This window comes from Salvelinus alpinus, chromosome 4, assembly GCF_045679555.1.
Source record: "Salvelinus alpinus chromosome 4, SLU_Salpinus.1, whole genome shotgun sequence".
Classification (NCBI taxonomy): domain Eukaryota; kingdom Metazoa; phylum Chordata; class Actinopteri; order Salmoniformes; family Salmonidae; genus Salvelinus; species Salvelinus alpinus.
This window is the reverse complement of record NC_092089.1, coordinates 69,551,101-69,577,116: the sequence shown is the minus strand read 5'-3', so window position 1 is coordinate 69,577,116 and position 26,016 is coordinate 69,551,101. Positions and strand designations below refer to the sequence as shown.

Genomic DNA, 26,016 nt, shown 5'->3' with positions numbered 1-26,016 from the left:
TTATACTTTTACTCATGTATGACAATTGGGTACTTTTTCCACCACTGCCGGTCTATCGCGACTGACCATAGAACACCGGCTATAATTTTCGGACGATTTTACTTGACACCCAGGTCATCTACCGCACACGATTTTGGTTTGTCTAGTCCTTTACGTTTTTTTCAACTCCGACTGAAAGAGATTCAGTGCCAGATTCAGTGCCAACAAGTACTGACCAAGACAAGATGTTTCAATTCATGTTTGTTTTTTTATAATACATACTTCAGTAAAATCTACATCAATACACTTTGAGAGTACATGAAAATAGCATATGCTTCAAATGTGGGAATATACCATCTGGATCTGTCTTTTCTTAACACAAACATCCTTTCGCTCCCTTTTCTGAACAGTAAAAAATATATATAATAACACAAAAAAAACATTGAGTGTGGAGGGACAGTGCTGTGGAGGACTAGACTACTTTCCATAGCCAGATGATGGGAACCAACCAGTCAGAGGAAAACCCAAAGATTTCAACTACGAGACAAAAGAACTACACTTGCATTGAACTTAGAATACATTGTACGTAACCTGCTGCAGAGTATCAAAAAGTTTACACAAATCTTTCAGGCTTCCTTTATATTATGTTTTTGATTAAAAGAAGCATGTTCAATGTACAATCTAAGGCTTGCCCATCGTTTGAGATCCAAAGAGCTTCTAAAGCATGTACACTCTCCTACATATTTATCTGGACAGTGAAGCTAAAACTTTTAATTTGTCTCTATACTCCAGCATTTAAAATTTGAGATCAAATGTTTCATATGAGGGGACCGTTCAGAATGTCACCTGTTATTATTTGAGGTATTTTCCTACATATCTGTTTTACTGTTTTTTTTAAAACTGAAAACACTAGTCCATTCGAAGGTATAAGGTACTCCTGGAATGCAATGACTACATCAAGCTTGCGACTACAAACTTGTTGGATGCATTTGCAGTTTGTTTTGGTTGTGTTTCAGAGTATGTTGTGCCCAACAGAAATGGTAAATAATATAGTGTCATTTTGGAGTCACAAACAAAATAAATTGAATATGTTTCTGAACACTTCTACATTAAATGTGGATGATACCATAATTAATGATAATCTTGAATGAACTGTGAATAAAGACGAGTTAGAAAGTTAGAGGCACAAAGATCATACCCCCAAGAAAGGCTAACCTCCCACCACTTTTTGGGGGGTGTGATATTTATGCCTCTAACTCGCACTCTCTCACTTATTCACGATCATCCGTAGTCTTGGTAGCATCCAGATTAATGTAGAAGTGTTTAGAAACATTCTGTAATATTTAAATTAAAAGTGACTCCAAAATGACAATACATTATTTACTATTCATTTCTATTGGACATAAAATTCTGAAACACAGCCAAAGCAAACTGCAAATGCAGAATCACAAGCTTGATATCACTGCGTGCTAGGAATATGGGACCAAATACTAAACTTTTGACTACTTTAATACTTATACTAGTGAATTTGTCCAAATATGTATAACACCTTCAAGTGGGGGGACTAGATACATAAAGTGATTTAATTTCTAAACGGTGAAAAAGATAGTCATGAAAATACCCTCAAATAAAAAAGGTGACATTCTGTACGGTCACCTCACATTAAATAATTAATCAAATCCAAAATGCTGGAGTATAGAGCTAAATTAAAAGTTTTAGCTTCACTGTCCAAATCAATACGTAGGAGAGTGTAGCTATGTATTATGTATACAAAGTCCCTTTATCCTCATCTCTTTTCCTGGTTTTCTGATGTGGAGGGAGGGATGACACTACAGCTCCAGTTTGAAGACTAGCTCCCTGGTAACTAGGAGCTCCATAGCTGAGGTTCAGTTCAGAGCTCTCCTCCTCTGTATGGTCCTACAGCTCCACTGCCCAGTGATTGGAGGATGGGAAGGGAAGACTCCACTTCAAAACACAGGGTCAATATGGAGTCAAGTAGCTGTCGGGCCCCTTGGCCTCGAGTTCAAGATTCAGGGTCCACTGGGTTCTGTGCCGACTCCGAGTCAGAGGGGTCTTCCGGGCTAGACTGGGGGAGCTCCGTGCTAACTGAAGGGGTGGACACTGGGAGGGCTGTGTGGGGTGAGATGGCTTCTTTTTCAGGGTGTGTAGAGGGGGTAGGTACAGGGATTGTGATTGTGATGGTGGTGGAGGGAGGGAGCTGTGGTTTACCTACAGGGGAGGCGGCAGGTGGCTGCTGGGTCACAGTCACAGGCTTTGCCAGTATGAGTGGAGGGGCTGGTTTAGCCTGCACCAGCTGGGTGACTGGTTTAGCCTGCACCAGCTGGGTGACTGGTTTAGCCTGCACCAGCTGGGTGACTGGTTTAGCCTGCACCAGCTGGGTGACTGGTTTAGCCTGCACCAGCTGGGTGACTGGTTTAGCCTGTATGAGCTGAGCTAGCTGGCCTGAGAGCTGGGCTGAAAGGTTGCCCTGCGTAAGCTGAGCTAGCTGGGCCGCCGGGATGGTGATGATGGTGATCTTCTCTCCGCTCTTGACCCCGGCGGGCATCATGGCGGGCAGGGTCTGGATCACCAGCTTGGGCCCGCCAGCGTGGGCGTTGCCCAGGGTGATGGGAGCCTGGGTGGTGAAGATGGTGGAGGAGTTGAGGGTCATCTGACCCAGTGTCGTCGTCATGACCATGGGCATGGCCAAACGCATGGTCCTGTACATAAGACAGAAACAAAGATGTAACTACTTCACCGTGCATTTGGATGAAAATGGACACGGACAGAATCACACTTGCATGTTCTCTCTTATGTCTGCTGCCCTTAACACTTTTTCAAATAAATACCACAGATTTTCGCCTGGGGGGAAAAAAGTGCTACAAAAATGTATGAATTATTTCATGACTTCTCCAATCACGCCTCTCACCTGTTGCCGGACGAGGTCGGTATGACGGTGACGTAGCTCTGCTGTGTCTGGGTGGAGGTGGCAGGGTCAATAATCAGTGTCTGGTGGTGCTCAGAGGGTTCCCCCTCCTCTCCCTCCTCCTCCTCCCCGTCATCGTCGATCACCCTGATGTTCTTGGGCATGTCTTTAAACTGGTAGGCTAGCCTCTGGCCCGCCACCTTGGCTAGGATCCCCCTCTGGTAGTAATACCTGGACAGGAACAACCGTACCAGGCAGACTACTGCACTTACACTGACAATACTTGCGGAAATACACTCAGTTTACCTAACCTAAGAAGTGTCATACCGTTGCATGCATTTTAAAAGGGGAACTTAAGGGTTAAATGCCTGCATTTTAAACAGACACAAATCAAAAATTGCATTACTCATTCCTTAGCATAAAAATAATACAGATATATTGGGTCAACAGTAAGCCTTACACACTAACTATAGTGAGGAATTGGCTATCCAATATAGTAGAATGGTATCCCATAGTTACCTGAGTGCCCTGCCCATGGTTTCATAGTTCATGTCAGGTTTGTTCTTGTGTTTACCCCACAGCTTGGACACGGCCTTGGAGTCGACCAGCTTGAAGATGCCCTTGTCCCGCTGCATCCACTTGATGTATCTGGGACAGGTGTTCTTATCCTGGAGGAGATCCAACAGGAACTCCCATAGGTAGGTGGTGCTCCCTGGAGGACGGAGGGAGAGAGAAGACCAACGTCATTCATACAGAGGATCGCTCACACACAGGCTAACTACTGAAGGGATATGGTCCCATCCTGAGTTGCTCTACGTAGAGAAGAATCCCTTCATGGGCTTGACAAACCCTAGCCCTCGCTGTGTGTGTGTGTGTGGTACCTTTGCCCTCTCTGGGTCTCTGCCTGATCCCCAGGTCATTGTTGCCGTTGGTGTCAGGCTGAGGCTGTTGTGTCTTCGGCTTCCGTCCCCCTGCAAGGAAACCAACCAAGCATAACTTCGTACATTTGATATAATATACAACTTAACTTTTAATACTAGGTTGCACACAGTGACCAACACAGAGACAGATGGTAAGAACACATTTGGTTGTGTCTGAGGCAGACCTTTCTTCTTCTTGGCAGACGGAGGCTCATAGTCGGGGGGTATAGGGAAGCTGTCCTCCTCTATGGGCTCACACTCCGTAGACACCTCCACCACCGTCTCCATCATCACGTCCTCCACTGAGACACATACAGACAATAGTTCATTATTACAGCCACAGAGCAGTGTGAAGATTCAACTCAGACTGCTAAATGGTAACAAAAACTTTGTGGTAGAACGAACTTTGCCACATTTTACGCTCATGTTTTTCAGCCGACATCATGGCCCGCCACCCACTTATAATGCCTGGCCCCCGGCAAGGCCAATGGAGGAGGGGTTACCTGTGTTGTTGCGGTCTCCATGGAAACTGCTGGGGGAGTCCATGTGAAGAAGGGCCTCGGCCGCCTCGAAGGTCTTATCAAAGCACACCATGCCCCCGTGTGACGACACCTCTACTACGACAACACAGGAGACGGGGGGGGGTAGGTTAAAGGAGTGGCGAAAATACACTTGACATTTCAATTCAATGTAATGTTCGTTCAATTACTTTGTTTCAATCAGTATTCAACCGTATGTTCCTATGCCTGGGGCCCTACAGCAGCAGATACCACAGACGTTCACCCTTGGAAGCAGTTAGCTGGGCAAGATGGATGTTTCCTTTCATGAAATAATGAGACGTTAGGCTAAGTGAACCTGTACTTTTGGGACACTGATAGTAAACCGTGTAGCCTTTATCCTTGTAGCGTTGGAGAGAAGGAGTGATGTAGCCTGTACCAGCTATCACCCTACGTCTTCTATTTCCCCACTCTTTATCTCACTCATTCACAATCCTCCCCCATTCCACGTTTGGTTGTGCATAGTAACTACTGGCTACAGAAGATCTATCCTGAGGATGGTCATTGGTCAATATCCAATAAAGCTGTCCCCTCCCTCAAACCTCAATGACTTCTGTCACTCTTCCAATGGGCTCAGTTCATACACCACTAGATGTCCTTCTCGAGATGGTCCTAGAAGAAAATAATACTCCTGATATATTGGAAAGTCTAAAATCCAATTTATGCTTGTTCAGGCAATGCGATGCAGAGGCTCTGTACTTAGGGTGTGACACAATTGCGGAGCCTCCGGAGGCCAACTCGAGCACCGTACCGCATCGCTGTGCACCTCCCAAATTTTGTAACAATGCAGAGGGCTCCGTACAGCTCCGCATGGACATGTTTGGTTTGACGATAGGTGAGTGTGGGAGGGCCAGTACAGGGGCTAGAGCCTTTTACACCCACACTCCTCTAAAGCAAGCACTCAATCAAAAACACTAAATAGCACTGTCCAATCCTGCACCACCCTCCCTCTCACCTGTCTCCACTACCTCTGTGACCACCTCCTGCTCGTCTCCCACGTCTTGCATCAGGTAGGTCCCGTCGTCATAGACCAGCACCTGGGCAGCGTAGCACTGCTCCAACTGGGCACAGGGCACCTCTTCCACCACCACAGCAGGATACTCCTCCCCATCCTCCCCTATTACAGTCTCCACTATCTCCTGCATCACCTCCCCCTCCTCGCCGAGGTTCTCCTCACTCTGGAGAAAGAACAGAGACACATTGAAGGAAGCGCAAGCTGAAACGTACATCATGTGTTTTGTGTATTTGAACATTTGTTGAATCTTTTTTAATAAATCGGGATAACAGAGACACCATGGTCCCGAGAAAAACATGTTATTCATTGGTTCACTTCACAATATTATTCATGTCAATGAGATATTTATATCAGCCCTGACCCAGGTGCTTTAAGCTTGGAATGGGCTTGTGTGTGGCACTGGTAGTGCAAGTATAACACATTTTAAACGTTGCATAGGGAAGGTTAGGACCGTTTATCTCTTACCTGCTCAGTCTCTTCCATGACAGTGACGTACTCCACCATATTCCCTCCACCGTCTGCCACCACAACAGAGGTCATCACTCATTCCTATGGAAATAAAACAGGTAATCAGAGCCAGCCTCTTCCCCAACCACAGTCCATCACAGACTAGGAACAGTTCTGTATTGGGCCCTGATTCCTGAAGTATGCACTAGCGTACTCATCACAGCTAACGGAGAAACGAAACTAGCTAGCTTACACTGCAACAGTAACAAGAACAAACGTCAATTTAGCTCAAATTTACCATGTTCAGCAATAGACCTGAGGAAACTCTACACACTCTGTAGAACGCGATAGTTGTTTTTTGCGCATCACGTTCACAAGCACTTCACGTTCACAAGCGTGACCCCAATGTTTACATCATTTGTGCAGTATCTAGGTTGTAGCTACATTAGCCAGCTAGCTATTAACGTTAGCAAACTAGCTAACTATAGGTTCTACATTGTAGCTTTAATGTACATTGACTGGTAGATAGGTGTGTTCCAAGTTGTGTTATCAGAGCGATGACACGTTAAGTTAACTTGCCGAACTAACTACTACACAGGAAATGTTTAATAATATTTTTGTTCGTTTGTTAGCGGCGAACATAGCTCGCTTGTTAGCTACATAGTTAGCAGCGCCAGCTAGCTAAGGTTGGCTGTCATATGGCCATCCTTGCCCGTTGAACACCACAGATCCAATCATGTTATTACATAAAAGTTGGCAAAATAACGTTCCTTACCTCTTATGTTGCTTGTCCTGCAGTCGATAACTTCAAGATAGGTCTAGCTCTGTAAGCTAGCTGGCTAGCCAAATTGACCAGGCCGACGTCGACGCGCTCCTTAATTTGAATACTCTCAAGTGTTTGCAAGCACAATATTTCAGCCAAATAGCTTGCTATGTGCTCTTAGGTTGATTTTCACCGACAAACAATACTGAAATGCTGTATATTGCATTTGTTTCAAGTTAGTCCTATTTTACAGGATGTTTCGATCTCACTACTTTCCTGCGCGCCGTCTCTTTGCTGAGGGAAGTCGGGCCAACCTTCTGTAGCCCGCTAGCGAATGACACATTGGCCACGATGACGTCAGAGCATCGCGCTACTATCCCCTGGCAGTGGACCCATCCAAAACTGGCCCTGACGTTACAAAAAGTCATCGATAAATAAATTATTTCAGACACACTTCTGTAAATAGAAATGGCTGCATGAATACATCCTTTGTGATTGCTGGATAACTGCCTGAGTATTTCACCATTTTAACTATATATATATATAGTAGCAATGAGGTTTTTGGCTTTTACTATGACAACGATAGTGAATGCTCATACATAGGACATCATTTGTCATGGTGTATTTTCAATAGCAGAGAGGTTTCAAAGTTGACACACACAAAAAAAATAAAGCAGTAGACAAAACTGAAATATTCCTTTATTTCAGAAAAACAGCAATGTTTCAAATAGTCACAGTTTGTAGCCCATGCTAGGCCAGATGCACAGTGTGAAGCCATCCACTCACAGGACAAGCCACTATATGGCCCATTCAAACCCTGCCTGCAAACATTAGGACAAACACACTGAATTATCCCACTCCTTAATTAGGAATTATCCTACATTCACTTCTTATCAACGGTCTCGGTACCGTTTCAAATATGCCTAACATATCAAAAATAAAATATAATATGTGAGGAAAGTGAGAAGAGAACTAGTCCTACTACAAATATGTAGAGTATGTCTACAGTGAAAGCCTTGTATGGCCTGCTGATTATTTTAACTGGTTCTGACAAAGTTATGAACATGTATGTATGAATCTAAACTAACTAGAAAGTCATCTAATTTGAAAAGCAGAAAAAAACTTTAAAAACACTTACTGAGCCATATCAAGCGCTGAATTAACGTATGCCACCACACAAGCCTGACTGCAGAGTTTTTAAAAATTCTGCTTTCATATGGTAACAAAGCACAACACTCAACTGTTTATACCAGCCTAGGAAAACATGCTATACACTCAAATCATGGCTTTTCCTATTTCAGATACAGCTTTTCACCACAATAAGCTATAGAGGGTCACTTAAATAAATGGACTATCTAACAGCTGTGTATTCAATAGCCATGGTGCTGAGAAGAGAAAGGCTCTACAACAGAGGGGGAGGGAGGAAGTAAAAAGAGAGAGGAAAATGTCTGCCTTATGAAATCTTGAAGAGCAACATCATGGACTACGCAACGGAGTCTAGCTTGAAGAGATCACACCGACTGTAAAAACCTGACTGATTCGTTGTTATGCTCATTTCCCAATATGAATCACATGTCTGGCATGCAACTGAGAAGGTTTGTTCAACTATAATACTGCATTAATAAAAGGTCTGTGGATCACAAGCTGGAGGAATACTGAGGTGGTAAGGTAACCTAATTGATCTGGTCTCCCAAAAACAAGTCAGTGACTCGGAAATAGAGTGATTTCCAAAAGCAGTCTGATCGCATTCCCTTTGAGTTAAATACTTGTGATGTTCACATTGGAATCAGCCAAAAGAGTTAAAACATGAGGATAGTTAAATAATGCTGGTCACATTCCTACCCGGCCATGAGGCAATTGCTGGCTGAGCATCAGATGTGTAGTATTGCCTTGGATGGTGAGAATCAGAAAACACCATTGGAGTGAGTCTAGTGTGAGGTTTCTTGGGTGAAGTAAACTATGACATACTATGCTGTGAGAGTATCTTTAGCCTTCACAGCTGCAACCATACTGAAAACTAAGAAAATAGAACTCCCATTGAGAGAAAGACAGTCTCCTTTTAAAGGTTGTGCAGATGAACCAGTAGTAAACTCCCAGGTGTTTTGTGACTGTGCGCATCTCAAAAGGTGAGAAGAGTAATGTATTGTACTATATGACTGACTATCTGCAGTGTCACAGGATCGGTTGTGAAGCCTATATAGATGGACCATTTCTAAACGGCTCCGATGTGATACAATAGGAAGATGTACCTCTTCTTGGAACAGGTGGAGTACATTAGAATAACATATCAGAGGTTTGTTTCCATAAAGCAGGCATTATCTGAACATATACACAGACAACTCCCTGATGCAAGACGGGGAGAAATGTTTTATACTACAGATAAAAATCAAGGGTAGACTGTCAGGGGTTAGGGGTCAAAGTGTGTGGAAGGGTTAAAGTGTGGGGGAAGGCACATCCCTTGTCTTCCTCAGGGTTGATATATCATCCAGGGGCTCCAAGTGCTTACTGTGATGAATAGAATGAGAAGAAAAGGTACATAAAAACACATGGCATCAAGACTGGTGCATGACAGACCAGACAGAAAAAGTAATATAAACAAGTATGCATCTAATCACCAAGGAAAAACACTATCGTTTTAGGTTACACTATGCCCAAAAAGGAAAATGTTCCTTGTGTATTGTAATCTAACCTAAACCTGTGTAGTGTTTTCCCCTGGTGAATAGATGCCTACTTAGAGAAGTGACTACAGAAGTTCAATACCTGTCAGTTGGTTCAACTGCATCTGCATCCTAAGCAGCCGTCGCTTGCCCTGAAGACCAAGGTGGTGAGATCACATTAGATCACAATACTCTGACTAACACTGAAATGGCAGTAGCCTTTCAATCTAGGTTGCAAAATGTGAGATACCGATACAGGATCTTAAATTTGATCACCCGGGTGTTGCAGGACAAAAAACTGCAAAGCAGGAAATGCAAGCGTGTAGTCTATTAAAAGGTTTAAAAAAGGCTTCTGAAGTTTGTAATTTCTTCTTAAACATTTCAGACTTAATTTGCCCCAACTAAAAATGTATCAACCCCTACCAAAAATGTCCATGAATTATAATCCACATAATTCAAATTTCCGGTTGCTGCAGGATTATTCTCCTGCTGTGAGAAACGGGTCAAGTTAAGATCCTACCTCTGTACAACTACGTGTACTAGTATGACTGGTCGCATCATTGGTAATATTTAGCTCAAATAGATCATTTTCAACAAAATCCTGAATGCCTGTGCATATATAAAGAGTGTCAGTCCAATTTTTATTTTTTTTTTATAATCTACTCATCCAACTGATCAGACATTTTTTTTTACACCTTTATTTAACTAGGCAAGTCAGTTAAGAACAAATTCTTATTTTCAATGACGGCTTAGGAACAGTGGATTAACTGCCTTGTTCAGGGGCAGAACGACAGATTTTTACCTTGTCAGCTCGGGGATTCGATCTTGCAACCTTTCAGTTCCTAGTCCAACGCTCTAACCACTAGGCTACCTGCCGCTAGGCTAGGCTACCTGATCAGTTGCATCCTGTTGATTTGTCAAATTACCTGTTACCTCAGCAGCAGGGGCCTCGTCTTCGTCTGGGATAATCCTGCCGGTCATGGGGCCAACCCCCAGGACTTTGGGCCTCTTGTCTGACTTGCTCGCTCCCTCCAGCACCACGACAATGTACTCCTTAGCAGCTGGCGCCTCTTCCACAGCAGGTGCAGCGTCTGCCTCCACCGCAGGTGCAGCGTCTGCCTCCACCGCAGGTGCAGCGTCTGCCTCCACCGCAGGTGCAGCGTCTGCCTCCACCGCAGGTGCAGCGTCTGCCTCCACCGCATGTGCAGCGTCTGCCTCCACCGCATGTGCAGCGTCTGCCTCCACCGCATGTGCAGCGTCTGCCTCCACCGCATGTGCAGCGTCTGCCTCCACCGCATGTGCAGCGTCTGCCTCCACCGCATGTGCAGCGTCTGCCTCCACAGGTGCAGGGTCTCCCTCCACAATCTCTGCTGCGGCAGCCTCAATTGGAGCTTCTTCGACTGCAGTAGGAGCCTCTTCTATGGGTGCGGCCTCGACTGGAGCGGCTTCTTCTGCAGCTGGGGCCTCCACGGAGGCAGCCTCCTTGACTTCTAAAACTACTTCAGCGACTGTTGTCACCGCCAAAGCAGAGGCTGCTGCCATAGTGACTGGTGCCACTGAAAAACAAGACCAAGCGCCGATACATCACTCACACTCATGTTACAAAAAGACTCAATATCTCCAACTCAATCAACATACAGTGCATTCGGAAAGTATTCAGACAACTCAACTTTTTCCACATTGTTACGTTACAGCCGAATTCCAAAATTGATTAAATAAATAAAAATCCTCAATCAACACACACAAAAACACACACAATGTCAAAGCGAAGACAGGTTTTTTGAAATTAGCAAATATATTAAAAATACAAAACAAATACATAAGTATTCAGACCCTTTGCTATGAGACTCGAAATTGAGCTCAGGTGCATCCTGTTTTCATTGATCATCCTTGAGGTGTTTCTACAACTTGGAGTCCACCTGTGGTAAAATAAATTGATTGGACATGATTTGGAAAGGTACACACCTGTCTATATAGGTCCCACAGTTGAGAGTACATGTCAGAGCAAAAACCAAGCCATGAGGTCTAAGGAATTGTCTGTAGAACTCCGAGACAGGATTGTGTCGAGGCAGAGATCTGGGAAAGGGTACCAAAACAATCGGGGGAGAAGGGCCTTGGTCAGGGAGGTGACCAAGAACCCGATGGTCACTCTGATAGAACTCCAGAGTTCCTCTGTGGCGATTGGAGAACCTTCCAGAAGGACAACCATCTCTGCAGCACTCCACCAATCAGGCCTTTATGGTAGAGTGGCCAGACGGAAGCCACTAATCAAGAAAAGGCACAAGGAGTTTGCCACAAGCACCTAACGGACTCTCAGACCATGAGAAACAATATTCTCTGGTCTGAAGAAACCAAGATTGAACTCTTTGGCCTAAATGCCAAGCGTCACATCTGGAGGAAACCAGGCACCGCTCATCACCTGGCCAATACCATCCCTACAGTGAAGCATGGTGGCAGCATCATGTTGTGGGATGTTTTTCAGTGGCATGGACTGGGAGACTAGTCAGGATCGAGGGAAAGATGAATGGTGTAAAGTACAGAGAGATCCTTGATGAAAACCTGCCCCAAAGCGCTCAGACTGGGGCGAAGGTTCACCTTCCAACAGGACAACAACCTTAAGCAAAAAGCCAAGACAACGCTGGAGTGGCTTCAGGACAAGTCTCTGGCAGTTGTAGCGTCATACCCAACAAGACGAGGCTATAATCGCTGCCAAAGGTGCTTCAACAAAGTACTGAGTCAAGGGTCTAACTACTTACAGTACCAGTCAAAGGTTTTGAAACACCTAATAATTTCAGGGGTTTTCTTTATTTTTTATATTTTCTACATTGTAGAATAATAGTGAAGACATCAAAACTATGAAATAACATATGGCATCATGTAGTAACCAAAAAGTTAAATCAAAATATATTTTATATTTCAGATTCTTCAAAGTAGCCAACCTTTGCCTTGATGACAGCTTTGCACACTCTTGGCATTCTCTCAACCAGCTTCATGAGGAATGCAACAGTCTTGAAGGAGTTCCCACATATGCTGAGCACTTGTTGGCTGCTTTTCCTTCACTCTGCGATCCAACTCATCACAAACCATTCCATTTGGGTTGAGGTCGGATGATTGTGGAGGCCAGGTCATCTAGTGCAGCACTCCATCACTTTCCATGGTCAAATAGCCTTTACATAGCCTGGAGGTGTATTTTGGGTCATTGTCTTGTTGAAAAACAAATGATAGTCCCACTAAGTGCAAACCAGATGGGCTGGCTTATCGCTGCAGAATGCTGTGGTAGCCATGCTGGTTACTAGTGTCACCAGTAAAGCATCCCCACGCCGCCTCCTCCATGCTTTACGGTGGGAACTACACATGAGGAGATCATCCGTTCACTTACTCTGCGTCTCACAAAGACACGGCGGTTGGAACCAAAAATCTCAAATTTGGACTCATCGGACCAAAGAACAGATTTCCACCGGTCTAATGCCCACCGGTCTATTGCTCGTGTTTCTTGGCCCAAGCAAGTCTCTTCTTCGTAGTGGTTTCTTTGCAGCAATTCGACCATGAAGGCTTGATTCACAGTCTCCTCTGAACAGTTGATGTTGAGATGTGTCTGTTACTTGAACTGTGTGAAGCATTTATTTGTGCTGCAATATGAGGTGCAGTCAACTCTAATGTACTTATCCTCTGCAGCAGAGGTAACTCTGGATCTTCTTTTTCTGTGGCGGTCCTCGTGGGAGCCAGTTTCATCAAAGTGCTTGATGGTTATTGTGACTGCTCTTGAAGTCTTGAAATGTTCTGGATTGACTGAACTTCATGTCTTAAAGTAATGATGGACTGTCCTTTCTCTTTTCTTATTTGAGCATTTAAGAAATTCCACAAATGTACTTTTAACTAGGCACACCTGTTAATTGAAATGCATTCCAGGTGACTACCTCATGAAGCTGGTTGAGAGAATGCCAAAAGTGTGCAAAGCTGTCTTCAAGGCAAAGGGTGGCTACTTTGAAGAATCTCAAATCTATTTTGATTGTTTCACACTTTTTGGGTTACTACATGATTGCATGTGTTATTTCATAGTTGATGTCTTCACTTTTATTCTACAATGTAGGAAATAGGAAAAATAAAGAAAAACCCTGGAATGAGTAGGTGCGTCCAAACTTTTGACTGGTACTGTATGTAAATGTGATATTTCAGTTTATTTTTTAATACATTTGCAAACATTTCTAAACCTGTTTTTAATCATGGGGTAGTGTGTAGATTATTATTTTTTAATCAATTTCAGAATAAGGCTGTAACATAACAAAATGTGGAATAAGTCACTGTACCACACTCACCCAATGTGATGCGTTGGGCGACCGAGAAAAACAGAAGCAGTTAGCCCCCCGACACAAACTACTGCAGCATAAATACTGGAGGCTGAGACAGGAGGGATCGGGAGACACTGTGGCCCCATCCGATGATACCCCCGGACAGGGCCAAACAGGCAGGATATAACCCCACCCACTTTGCCAAAGCACAGCCCCCACACCACTAGAGGGATAACTTCAACCACCAACTTACCATCCTGAGGCAAGGCCGAGTATAGCCCACAAAGATCTCCGCCACGGCACAACCCAAGGGGGGCGCCAAGCCAGACAGGAAGACCACGTCAGTGACTCAACCCACTCAAGTGACGCACCCCTCCTAGGGACGGCATGGGGGGCACATTTTTGAGGGGGGCACATTTTTGGTGAATAATGCAAAGCAGAAATGCATTTGACCAATGCAGGCTAGCAGACAATGGAAAGAATGTATCCACCAGAGCACTGAGTGACCGCAGGAGAATGGGTGGTGTTGAGTGGGTTAGGATGGAGCCTACAGCTGCAGAATTTCAACCCCTACACAGTGGAGGCTGGTGGGAGGAGCTATAGGACAGGCTCATTTTAAGGTCCGAATGGCATGAATGGGATGGTTTCAAACATATGGAAACCACGTTTGACTCCATTCCATTGAGCCAGTCCTACTATAGCACCTCCAACCAGCAGTGGCATGGGTGCAGATAGCAGGCATAGCAAAGAAAGGCATTGCAGTGTACCACTACATCGTTCCATTGAGCAGATGAGGGTACAGGAAGTGATGAAGGAAGTTTCTGGAATAGCCGTTAACTGAGCATAAATATTCCACATACAGTGCATGTATACAGTGCATGTATGCAGCACAAAATGCCTTGTAAGAATAGAAGTGTGAATGAGTCATTTCTAATGTGAATACAGACATTAAAATAGTGTATCAGAATATACATGTAAAAACCATACTTTTGCATGTTGTCCACCACCCTTTATAAAAAGAGGCCACCTCAAATAAAATGCCTTCCTGCCAAATATCACAAAGGCACACACACACACACACACACACCAAATGGGATAATGCTTTGATTTGAAACACATTGGTCTTGACATATTTTCACAACTAGGGAGATTCTGATTTGTGTGCTGGTCTAAAGTAAATCATTTGTCGACTCGTGGGGCAACAGTGCAGAGATGAATTAACTCGTGTCAGTGTGGTGGATTTATCCCCAGGTCCTTAATGGTAAAACTATAGTATATTAAAATATATTATAACGTTTGGTTAAATGTGTTCGATATTTACGCAATTATCACATTTATAACATTCTGAAGGCAGATTGTCTCGTCATTTTTCCTTGTGACGGAAACCATTGTTTTGGAAAGACACTGGTTTTCTGCAGCCGAAAGCCCTACAAGCGTAGCGTATTAGCGCAAGCAAACCAAATCCAGACAAATTAAACACGGGAGGGGATCTTTCCAGTTTCTCAATACTTTTATTGTTTGGCTCGATGAAATCCCATTACACAACTACTCACTGCGTTATCCAGTTTTTAAAAAAGAGCAAAATCTGAATGACCACATGGTTGAGTTCATCAAGTTAACCTTACAAGGTCATTCCCTCAAAGTTCCAGTTTTACAGTGAAGAATAAAACACACGGCAACAGTTTGTTGTGTTACAGTAGGGTTGTCTGTACTAGCAGAAGCTATCACACGGCTGCATGAGATGTGCAGCGGGTTGGGTTAAACAAAAGCTTTTATCATTACGTCGGCATGTACCAACTCAGTGATATCTGGCAGAGAAGCATATTAAAAGAGGCTTAAAAAGTACAGTAAATGTAATATCTCCCAAATAAACCCCGAGTAGTAGTGATTGGTTAGCCGTGGACTGGGCGTACACATTACAAACAAAATAATCAAATGGCTCATTTGAGGTGTTTTCCTGTTTGTGGTTGCATGCGCCGGCGGGCCTCTGAGGCAAGGCAGGTGAGAGGTTAAAGATTGTTGATACGCTAGGTCAGTGGAGATCGTAAACAGAATGGTGAAAGATGAGTGGCCAATGTTTGAGAGGAAGGGAGAAGGGTGAAAAGGTCGTTTGGAGGGAGAAGTGATTTGCAGCTGTGTATTTTTATCCTTACTGTAATGATACAAGGTTGAAACCATTACATCCTTAACTGTGCAAGAGATAGCATTGATGACATCACTGCCACTTTCTAAAGGGTCTCACTGTGGCGATCTGCTGTTCTGATTGGATAGGGAATTCAAGAAAAAACAGCCTCAGCAGCGAAAGCTTTTTAGTGCCTTTACCATCTCCAGGAATCACAACAACTATACTGTACACAGCCAGGAGAGACTGAACTACATAAAGTAATCAAACCCCACAAAGTCTGGAAGCTTCTAGTGTGAAGAGGGGAAATAACAATATTCTACTCAGTCTTCTCACTTTAACTTAATCAGTCATATCATAAATTACACCTCTGCCATCTATATAAACTCTAATAAATAAAATGTGTTCTTTCCAGAGAAGAACCTTTACATCTGAGGAGTCAAGCTCTCAAGTGGTTTTTGGAAAAGGTGGGATCAGTTTTAAGTGGTACTGTATTATATGGTGTGGGTAAATAGTGCACACCTAACCTTCCTCTAGTTGCTTGTCTATCAGTGTGTATGTGTGTTGGGCTGGTGGTGAAGGACAGTGTACGCGCCCGTTACTCCGCAGTAACAGCAGCCTCGGGAGCTACCTCCTCCTGTGCGGCCGTACCATTGCTCTCTGGCTCTGCCACAGCAACTGCTTCCTCGGCGATGGCCTCTGCAGCATCCTCCACGGCCTCGGCCACTATGACCACTTCCTCTGCTGCCGCCTCTACTTCCTTGGCCACCTCAACGACCTCTTCAGCGACCTCGGCGATGACTTCAGCAGCCTCGGCGACAGCCTCTGCGATCTCCTCCACCACAGTCTCTGCTTCTACTACAGCCACTTCCTCTACTGCTGCCTCCACAGCAGGTTCTTCAGAGACTGCCTCGGCCTCTTCAGCAGGTTCTGCTACGTTTTCCGCTTCCACAGCCTCTTCAGCTGCAGCCTCCTCTCCAGCCGCCGCCTCCTCTGCTTCCTCCTCTCCATCGGCTACTGCTTCCTCACCTGAAACAGGAGGGAGGGAAAAATGTATAAATCAGTAAAGATGGCATCGATCTTTGAAGGGCACCAACACCACACTGCCCGAGTAAGCCATGCTCTACAACACAATACTCAAAGAAATAAGTGGATTTACAGAGCATGTGAATTACCCTACAGAACACCTACAATAACAGAATATTCACATAAAGTACTATTTCTAAGTTATATCTGATCATGTATAGCTCTGATCTAGTTCTGTATCCTGAGCTGCCGTGTGCACAACTACACACTCAATCATACACCACGTCACACATGCCCATGCCACTCCTCTTACCACACCTCTGGCTCATACCACACTCCACCTAGAAGGGGAAAACCCCAGCAAAGCAAATCACCGAAGAGGAGAATTCACTACAGAACCACATGCAAACCCAAAGACAGAACGGGAGGGAAAGAAGAATAAAATCGACAGAGGGAGGCAGGCAAAATTAAAGTGACTTAGTGAAGGTAGGCAGGGTCAGGTCAGAGGGTAAAGGGTGAGAGGATAAAGATGGCAAATCTTACCATCCAATCAAAGCTACCAGTACCTGGAAATTCCAACAATAACACAGAGACAACCAAGGTGGTTTGTGCACATTTAATTTTAAAATGTACCCATTAACATTAATCCATCCTGGAAGAGGCCACATACAAGAGTTCATCAAATCAAAAATGGGGAAATAAGAGAAGGGAGCATCCAGCAGAGAAACTTTCAGAAACAGACAATAGTTGAATGTATGGGACGTAGCAGGAAAGTAGAAGAGATTTCCCCCTTTTCAGATTCATCCAAACAGTCCAGTAGGCTATAAAGTCCCCTGACGTGTAGGCAATTTACTTTTACACTGAAAAGAGTAAAAATAGGAGCGTTAGCGGAAAGGGAGGAAGAGAACCTTTAACCAAAATAACTTTAAAATCAGATAACAATTTCACCATTATAGAAAATTCAAGTTCAACATCCAAGAATATGATAATCAATTCCCTACGCGATTCTCTTGCTTGTGCAATGCACTGATAATGCTAACAGTGCGTTAGCATTCTAGGTGCATAACCCCCTTAAGGGCGCACTAAGATGACATCACCTGTTGTCTCTGTTTGGTAGCGAATAAAGAGCTTCTAATAAAGAGGTACAGGTTTTAAAGAGGTAAGGGGAGACAGAGGATTAAAAGTGAAAGAGAAGGGGGACACATGTTTTGGGAGGGATCGTCCAATAGGAAAAGAGTAGTGTCAAGGAGGGGGACCCCCTGTTCTGATTAACAGGTATTTCAGACAAAAGGATAGGTTAGGATCAGATAGGAGAAGCTGGGTGGGGTGGGATCAGATCGGGAAAAAATGAGTATACTTTCAGAATCCAAAGGACCACCAATATAATTTATATATCAAAGTCATCAACAGCATTAGTCTTAAGTTTACCATCTAGAGAAACCAAAATATTTTGTGCAGGCAAACTCATTTCTGAACTGGTCCTTCCAAATATTACCATCAACAGTAGGTTTTACACCAACCAGATGCTTATGGTCCCCTAACAATCTTTTCTGGCATTAACCAGGTTTCCAGCCAACCTTTTTATGCACGTTAAGTACATGTCAGAATTCTTTTGACAGACCTGATTGAAACAGCAAGTCTAAACTTTCCAAATGTCGACAAAACACGCTAGACAAGGTGGGATCTTGGTGTGTCTGTATAATTAATTTGAGAAATGGTGATAAATGTGCTTTTTTTATGCGCAAATATTGATATAATAACCATCATATCGAAGTAAACTTGGGAGTCATGCATGTCTACAAAGGGGGAGACACCCTAGACCTAAACTGCTACAGACCTATATCTATCCTACCCTGCCTTTCTAAGGTCTTATGCAATCTGGTTTCCGAGCTGGTCATTGGTGCACCTCAGCCACGCTCAAGGTCCTAAACGATATCATAACCGCCATCGATAAGAGACAATACTGTGCAGCTGTATTCATCGACCTGGCGAAGGCTTTCGACTCTGTCAATCACCACATTCTTATCGGCAGACTGAACAGCCTTGGTTTCTCAAATGACTGCCTCGCCTGGTTCACCAACTACTTCTCAGACAGAGTTCAGTGTGTCAAATCGGAGGGCCTGTTGTCCGAACCTCTGGCAGTCTCTATGGAGGTGACACAGGGTTCAATTCTCGGGCCGACTCTTTTCTCTGTATACATCAATGATGTCGCTCTTGCTGCTGGTGATTCTCTGAGCCACCTCTACGCAGACGACACCATTCTGTATACTTCCTTCTTTGGACACTGTGTTAACTAACCTCCAGACGAGCTTCAATGCCATACAACTCTCCTTCCGTGGCCTCCAACTGCTCTTAAATGCAAGTAAAACAAAAATGCATGCTCTTCAACCAATCGCTGCCCGCCCGTCCAGCATCACTACTCTGGACAGTTCTGACTTAGAACATGTGGACAACTACAAATACCTAGGTGTCTGGTTAGACTGTACACTCTCCTTCCAGACTCACATTAAGCATCTCCAATCCAAAATTAAATCTGGAATCGGCTTCCTATTTCGCAACAAAGCATCCTTCACTCATGCTGCCAAACATCCTCGTAAAACTGACTATCCTACCGATTTTTTATTTCGGCGATGTCATTTACAAAATAGCCTCCAACACTCTACTCAGCAAATTGGATGTAGTCTATCACAGTGCCATCCGTTTTGTCACCAAAGCCACCATATAATACCCACCACTGCAACCTGTATGCTCTCGTTGGCTGGCCCTCACTTCATATTCGTCGCCAAACCCACCGGCTCCAGGTCATCTATAAGTCTTTGCTAGGTAAAGCCCTGCCTTATCTCAGCTCACTGGTCACCATAGCAGCACCCACCCGTAGCACGCGCTCCAGCAGGTATATTTCACTGGTCACCCCCAAAGCCAATTCCTCCTTTGGCTGCCTTTCCTTCCAGTTATCTGCTGCCAATGACTGGAACGAACTGCAAAAATCACTGAAGCTGGAGACCCATATCTCCCTCACTAACTTTAAGCACCAGCTGTCAGAGCAGCTCACAGATCACTGCAGCTGTACATAGCCCATCTGTAAATAGCCCATCCAACTATCTTATCCCCATACTGCTATTTATTTATTTTGCTCCTTTGCACCCCAGTATCTCTACTTGCACAATCATCTTCTGCACATCTATCACTCCAGTGTTTAATTGCTATATTGTAATTATTTCGCCACAATGGCCTATTATTGCCTTACCCCCCTTAGCCTACCTCATTTGCACACACTGTATATAGACTTTTTCTATTGTATTATTGACTGTATGTTTGTTTATTCCATGTGTAACTCTGTGTTGTTGTTTGTTTCACACTGCTTTGCTTTATCTTGGCCAGGTCGCAGTTGTAAATGAGAACTTGTTCTCAACTAGCCTACCTGGTTAAATAAAGGTTAAATTAAAAAAAATTACAAATATAAGGTCCTCCCACTACGACTCGGGAAAGCATGCAGTTTATTAGGCTACAGATTAAACAAGTTATGACCTTCACAGGGTGGTGAAAGTGCAAGGTGATGACCTTGATGCTCCTTTCCAATAAATATTGAGGGTCTTATTCTGGTGACATGATGATTGATGCTAGGCTGCAGTTTCACAACTTAAAATAATCTTGCTCTATTGTCCATAATAATCTCATGTAGGCTATACCAGCACTGTATCTGCGAGCGGTTGGCTAGAGCACACATGCCAATACCAGAGTGGGAACATGTGCTATATATCACAACAAAAAAATCTGAAAATGCGATGGAAACCCATTTAACTTGTTTTCTGTACATGGGAATTTAACCCATGGAAACATATGTGGTGGGAAAATCCTAATTTTATTTTTGCACACTGTTGCGAACTGGATGGAAACCTAGCTAATGACAGAAAGCCAAGACCAACTCCAGAAAACTCTAAGAGCAGAATCTGTTCTAGACCCGACATCTTATCTGGGTTTCAATTAAAATAAACGAGTTAATCTCAGACAGTTCTCCTATTTACACTATGCTTTAACACATTAAAGACTAAAAAGGTTAAAAGCACTTGGAACTCATTGCTGATCAATTCATTGACTGAAGATTGATCAGATGAGGCAAATGGCTCAGGCAGTTATTAACCAGAACAGGGAGACCTTCTAGCGTGGGTGTAAGAATCGATGTGATTGGTGCTCTGCAGTGAATAACCAATGAGGATTAAGGAACCCTACGATGAGTGGAGACGTCACTAATAACCATAAAGTAGATTATCGTGGCATTTCACAGCATTTTTTTTTTTTATCACTGAAATGCAATACGTAAAGACTCCACCCATTTCTGAAACCACTCCTTTTCGCCAGCATTGGTTCTCAGAATGCGTTTTGTGAACGTGTCAAGAGGATAACCTAGGTTTGTGAGTGTAACTATAGAGAAACAGATACATTTCAAGGCAATCAGTGAGAGAGAGTGAAAAAAAATCAAATCCATGCCAAGGTACGCTTAGTCAGTCTAAAAAAAAAAGTTTCATTGGTCATTCAGAAAGAGTTATTTAACAGGCTGTGAGTTCTAAAAAATGAAGGACATTAGCTATTAAAAGCCACACATAGGAACTCACCCTCCTCTTCCTCATCCCTGCCTGGAAACAGACAGAAACGCATTGTCACAGGTTTACATGTGGATTATATGGAGTGTGTAAATCGTGTACATATATGAATGAGGTTGTCTTAGTAGGCATGTCTGATCTGTACCCAGTTAGGATTTATGATACAGACATGGTGGGTTTTATCTTTAAACACTTGTATGAGCGTGACAGCCGTGCGCTTGTGTGATATCTGTGTAGTTGGGAGTTTATGGTTATGCTGTAGCCTGCCAAAGTAAACATCCATTACCACTGGACAACAAAAGGTACTGTAATTATACATCTTATCTCAACTGTTTATACAGCAGAAGTAGTCAATTAGGGACCTCTCCCAGTATCAATACCTAACTGCCTGGCCACTGTTGGATGACATAATAGCTGGTCATATAAATAGAATGGTATTGGACGGGAGTGTGTTTTTGTTTTCAGGAAGTGATTATGGCAAAAGTGAGAAGGAGTGATAGTGGGATGACTTGAGAGTGATATGCAGGGCTCCGACAGCTGCCTGGACAGCAATGACCAGAGAACGTGAGAGGGGGCCTGGCTGGCCCGCTTGGCTAAGAGTCAATGGTGGTCTGGCCAAAACTACTGACTGCTTGTTATTGCAGCACAGAGTTGACTGGGCTGTCCCGTCTGTGTCAACAGTTATTAATACACTATGACAACGACAGGGGGAGGACGGAGACTATCAGTGTGTGTGTGAATTCTAATGAACTCAGCAGGCTGTCTACTGCAGCAGAAAGGCTCTCCCGGCGGGGGGGGACACACCGAATAGCCAGGCTATAGTTTTAGGTGCGTGGTCACTCAGTGACATTCCTTGGTCGTAAGTAGAGGATTATCCAGGCCTGCTGTCCCACAAACCCTAGCTTGGCTCACATCTCTTTCTGCCTCACTTGACAGGACGGCCGTCGAGCTGCACTGCCAACCATGACTCATGAATAGAGAGAGCTGAGGCCACTGAACTGAGGGGGTGGGGGGGGGAGGGGTAACAGTCGTTAGACCCCATACCAAACAGGGTCTAATCCAATAACCTGGGAGGTGAATGACACGAGGGGTTAGTTGAGGTTGTGAGGTAAGACGATGGGTGAGGTTGTGAGGTAAGACAATGGGTGAGGTGAGACTTACTCTTGGGGGGCCATGGTTTGGGAACCCACTCGGCCTTGGGACGAGCGTTGATATCCGCTATACGGTCGGTAAATCTGGCGTGGTCTGTGGTCACAGTGCTGTACGTCTGTTAGAAGAAACAAAAGATCATTTCAATGCTCAAAATAGTTACATATTTTCCTTTACCAATGAAACACATTATAAAGAACTTTAGCCATGTAACAGAATAAAAGAGCACATTATAAAGTTAAAGGTTTATGGAAAAAGGCCAGTCTGGTATTATTTTTCCCCCCATGAGCTACGTCATCTAAACTCAAACAGATCAAAGTAAAAATTGACAAGTGTAGACTCACATAGGCGACAGCTCCAGCAAAGGCCCCACCACACAGCAGGGCGTAGATGATGTTATCACCAGTACCACCGGGGAGCGACGACATCTGTCGCCGTGGCAGTACTACAAAAAAAATAAAATAAAGGTCACCGGTTAGGTAAAGGTCACCCGGCCTTCAGAGGTAATCAGGAAACACGGTAGATGTCACAGGATATTCAACATTTGATCTTGACCCCACAAGATTGGTTTAAAAAGATTACAATAGGATCGACCTAATGCAGTGAGAGGGAAGCATGAGGACAGAGGATTTGTTGAAGCATGATCGCTGGATTTTTATTGGATTAGGTGGAATGGGTTTAGGTGTCCAGGAATATGCCTGTCAGAGCTCATTTGACTCCAACTGAAAAACAGTGGTCAGCTGGTAGAACTCCAACCAGACTAACACTAGGCAAAAGGAATAAAGTGAAATAGGCTAGTGTAAAATAAAAGTTTAGTCGAATTCTAGCTAACGTAATTTTCCTAGAAGGTCAGTGCAATAGCAATATTCAAAAGCAGGTCAAATGACCCACCACCAATATTAATCTTTCTCCTGCAGCATAATTTTTATGATAATCAGCACAAGGGGGTGCTTTGTCATTTGACATAGTTCTTTCACTTTGACTGTGCTTTCCCGGAGTGCCATTACATCGGCAGAAAAAACAGTGTAGCCAGGCGCTTTGCTTACTTACACCAAGACTTTGACCAGAGTCAGCGTTTCCTCCTAATGCTGCTGTAGGTCAGTGCCCTGCCCTCATGGCAGACAGGCACACAAACGCCATAGACACGGACAACAAAGATGGACAATCTTACACACACTTATAACACCACAAGCACGCACTTCTAGACGATTGTCTTTGTGACGGACACACACAGCCCACGAAGACAGACATGCATATACAGCTACCGTGCAGACAGACTTGCACAGGAACAGTGTTACAGCTTTGCCACGGTGAAAATAAAATGTGTCAAGTAGCTACAGTTGAGGACACAATGTACAGCAAGTCACTCCCTGGTTTCACTCGTACAGCAAACAAGCACACCCCAAACTAACAGGAGAGCCTGCAAGCCTTTCACAATGAGTGAGCATACGTGGGGGACCAGGTATTTAGGCTCAAATTAAGTTCAGTCTAGATTTTAGTCAAGACATAACGAGTCCCATTGGAAGAGCACCAGTAGGTTCTCCTTTCAAAAAGGTACACCCCGATGACAAAACAGGGTGTGTCACTGCAGGGGGATTTTAACCCTCAAAGTTCTCATCCCTGTAATCCAATTACTGTGGCCCTACCTCTGTAACAAGGCTCTAGACCAGCTAATCTGTTCAACCCCCACTGCAGTCCCAGGGTTATAGTGGCGTGGGATTGTGATAGCACAAGTGGCCGTGGATCAATGTCATAGGATTAAGCTATGATACCCGCTCTGTGCCTAAGTACTGGTCAAGGGAGGGGAGTAGGCAGGGAGGGTCCCACTGCGATACCATGAGGCCCTTTTGTGCATGTAGAGTTGTATGCTGTACAAACGCAAATCAGGGGCCAGTGTTGCGTAATCTCCTAAAATGCCACCAATGGTGTTTGGCAGCAGGACATCAGACAAACTCATATTTGTGTGTGTGTGTGTGTGTGTGTGTGTCAGTGGGGAGAATGCTGGAGCAAAAGCTCAAGGCATGTCATGTTGCTATCGTTGCTTAGCCCTTGGGCCATTTCTAAGAGTAGCTAAACCAGTTTCTGCAGGGGCTACAGCAAAGAATGAGCAATGCCATGGTGCCAACAAACAGTGTGTAGATTCCACTGAAAGGTGAAGCAAAATAGTGTAAGGTAAAGTACACAGGGAAACTAGGGGGGTTGATCATTTAGTATGTTTCTCTCTCAGAAGCTTACCTGTTAATAACTACCAAAATAAAAAGAAACACTTGATTAATACGAAGTATGTTGAAAACAGGTGTGGTTCCTGAGTTAATTAAGCAATTAACATCCCATCATGCTTAGGGTCACGTATAAAAACGCCCAGTTCTAGCTTATTTACGTGATTTTGGCAGTTACCTGTAGTTGTCAGCACAGCATATGGTTGTCTGATTTCTTGAATCTATGCCTAGTGAAAATATTTTATATTAAGGTTTAAAGCGGCGTCGAAATGCAGTGAGTTACCGTTGTCTGTTCAGAAGAATGCAAGTTCATTGGTGCGTGGTCCCGCAGAGGGCGCTGTATGGTGACTCGTGCTTTTGTCCGCAGTCCATACATTGAGACGCCCGTGACACGTTCTCTACCACGTGAGCAAAAGTAGGAACCATATCTATACCACCTCCGATTTAGATAAGGTCAAATATTAAGGATGTTTAATAAGGTTGTGTAACCAGTTAATTGTTGCCTTCCAAGCTCGTGTTTCGTAACTACGGTTAAAATGTATCATATGCACACCTAGGCCATGCAATCGTCCTCGACAGAAAAGTGACAAGCTGGCACCGACAAGGAAACAAAGTCATTCACGATTGGAGTAAAGATTTGTTGGCACAGTCCACCACGGAGTCTGCATAGTAACAAAATTACATGGGCACATCTCGTTTGGATAATTTGAGGTATTGGACATGGAGAAAACGAGTTTCTCTTTAAAATGTGTGATGTAACTTAACGCTCCAATATCAAAATTAACACAATGAAAAGATTTAGAGCATAATTGGCCAACATTCCAATTGACCTTCACGTTCCTTGTCCTGTAAAACAGGTGCCATCTTTCAAATTTGGGATGAGACGGTTTCAGTAAAGCCAAACCACATGAGAACAAAATGTTATATTCTGAAATGTACGCATATTCCTCTACCCATAGGCTACCCTTAGCCTATACATACAGAGGAAAGAAAAGCCAACAGGGATACACAGTTGCCATCTTGTATCATGTAACGTTACAACTTTAATGTGGTAAGACTTCGCTATCATTTGAACCGATTTTGTCATACTCACCATCTCTAGATAACTGGTAGGCTGACTTCCTTGCCAAATGCCCACATTTTTGCCAGGCCGTTCTGCAGAGAAACATCGCTATGCGCTATCCAAAAACTACCGGAGGAATGCAGCGTGCGCCGAAGCGAGGGAGGGCAGAATGAATGGCTGGAGATGACAGGGTGTGCGAGCCTGTGATGAACGAAGCAGAGCCCTATCTCACTTGCGCTTAGCACTGGATGTGTGATAGTGGTGGTAAGTTCGCGAACGAGTC

General features: G+C 44.0%; 2 protein-coding genes across 6 annotated transcripts; both read right to left on the bottom strand.

Moving 5' to 3' along the window:
• Nucleotides 1-227: 227 nt before the first annotated feature.
• Nucleotides 228-6,899, bottom strand: LOC139574300 (ETS-related transcription factor Elf-2-like). Of its 2 annotated transcripts, none has more exons than XM_071398742.1 (9): nucleotides 6,620-6,899; nucleotides 5,863-5,946; nucleotides 5,338-5,560; nucleotides 4,329-4,442; nucleotides 4,011-4,127; nucleotides 3,787-3,876; nucleotides 3,425-3,617; nucleotides 2,909-3,136; nucleotides 228-2,699 (listed from the first exon to the last, which is right to left on the bottom strand). In XM_071398742.1, the coding sequence occupies exons 2-9, from the start codon at nucleotides 5,935-5,937 to the stop codon at nucleotides 2,003-2,005; spliced, it is 1,737 nt and encodes a 578-aa protein (XP_071254843.1). In that variant the 5' UTR covers nucleotides 5,938-5,946; nucleotides 6,620-6,899; the 3' UTR covers nucleotides 228-2,002. The 2 variants fall into 2 exon arrangements, with proteins under 2 accessions (XP_071254843.1, XP_071254844.1); XM_071398743.1 differs by having other exon boundaries at nucleotides 4,329-4,439; nucleotides 6,620-6,758.
• Nucleotides 6,900-7,288: 389 nt separating this feature from the next.
• Nucleotides 7,289-26,016, bottom strand: mgarpa (mitochondria localized glutamic acid rich protein a). Of its 4 annotated transcripts, none has more exons than XM_071398776.1 (8): nucleotides 25,764-26,011; nucleotides 22,796-22,896; nucleotides 22,464-22,569; nucleotides 21,315-21,335; nucleotides 16,327-16,704; nucleotides 10,191-10,820; nucleotides 9,368-9,416; nucleotides 7,289-9,112 (listed from the first exon to the last, which is right to left on the bottom strand). In XM_071398776.1, exons 1-7 carry the CDS (start codon nucleotides 25,837-25,839, stop codon nucleotides 9,397-9,399), a joined length of 1,332 nt encoding a protein of 443 aa, XP_071254877.1. In that variant the 5' UTR covers nucleotides 25,840-26,011; the 3' UTR covers nucleotides 7,289-9,112; nucleotides 9,368-9,396. The 4 variants fall into 4 exon arrangements, with proteins under 4 accessions (XP_071254877.1, XP_071254875.1, XP_071254876.1 ...); XM_071398774.1 differs by having other exon boundaries at nucleotides 8,956-9,112; nucleotides 10,198-10,820; XM_071398775.1 differs by lacking the exon at nucleotides 21,315-21,335 and having other exon boundaries at nucleotides 8,956-9,112; nucleotides 10,198-10,820.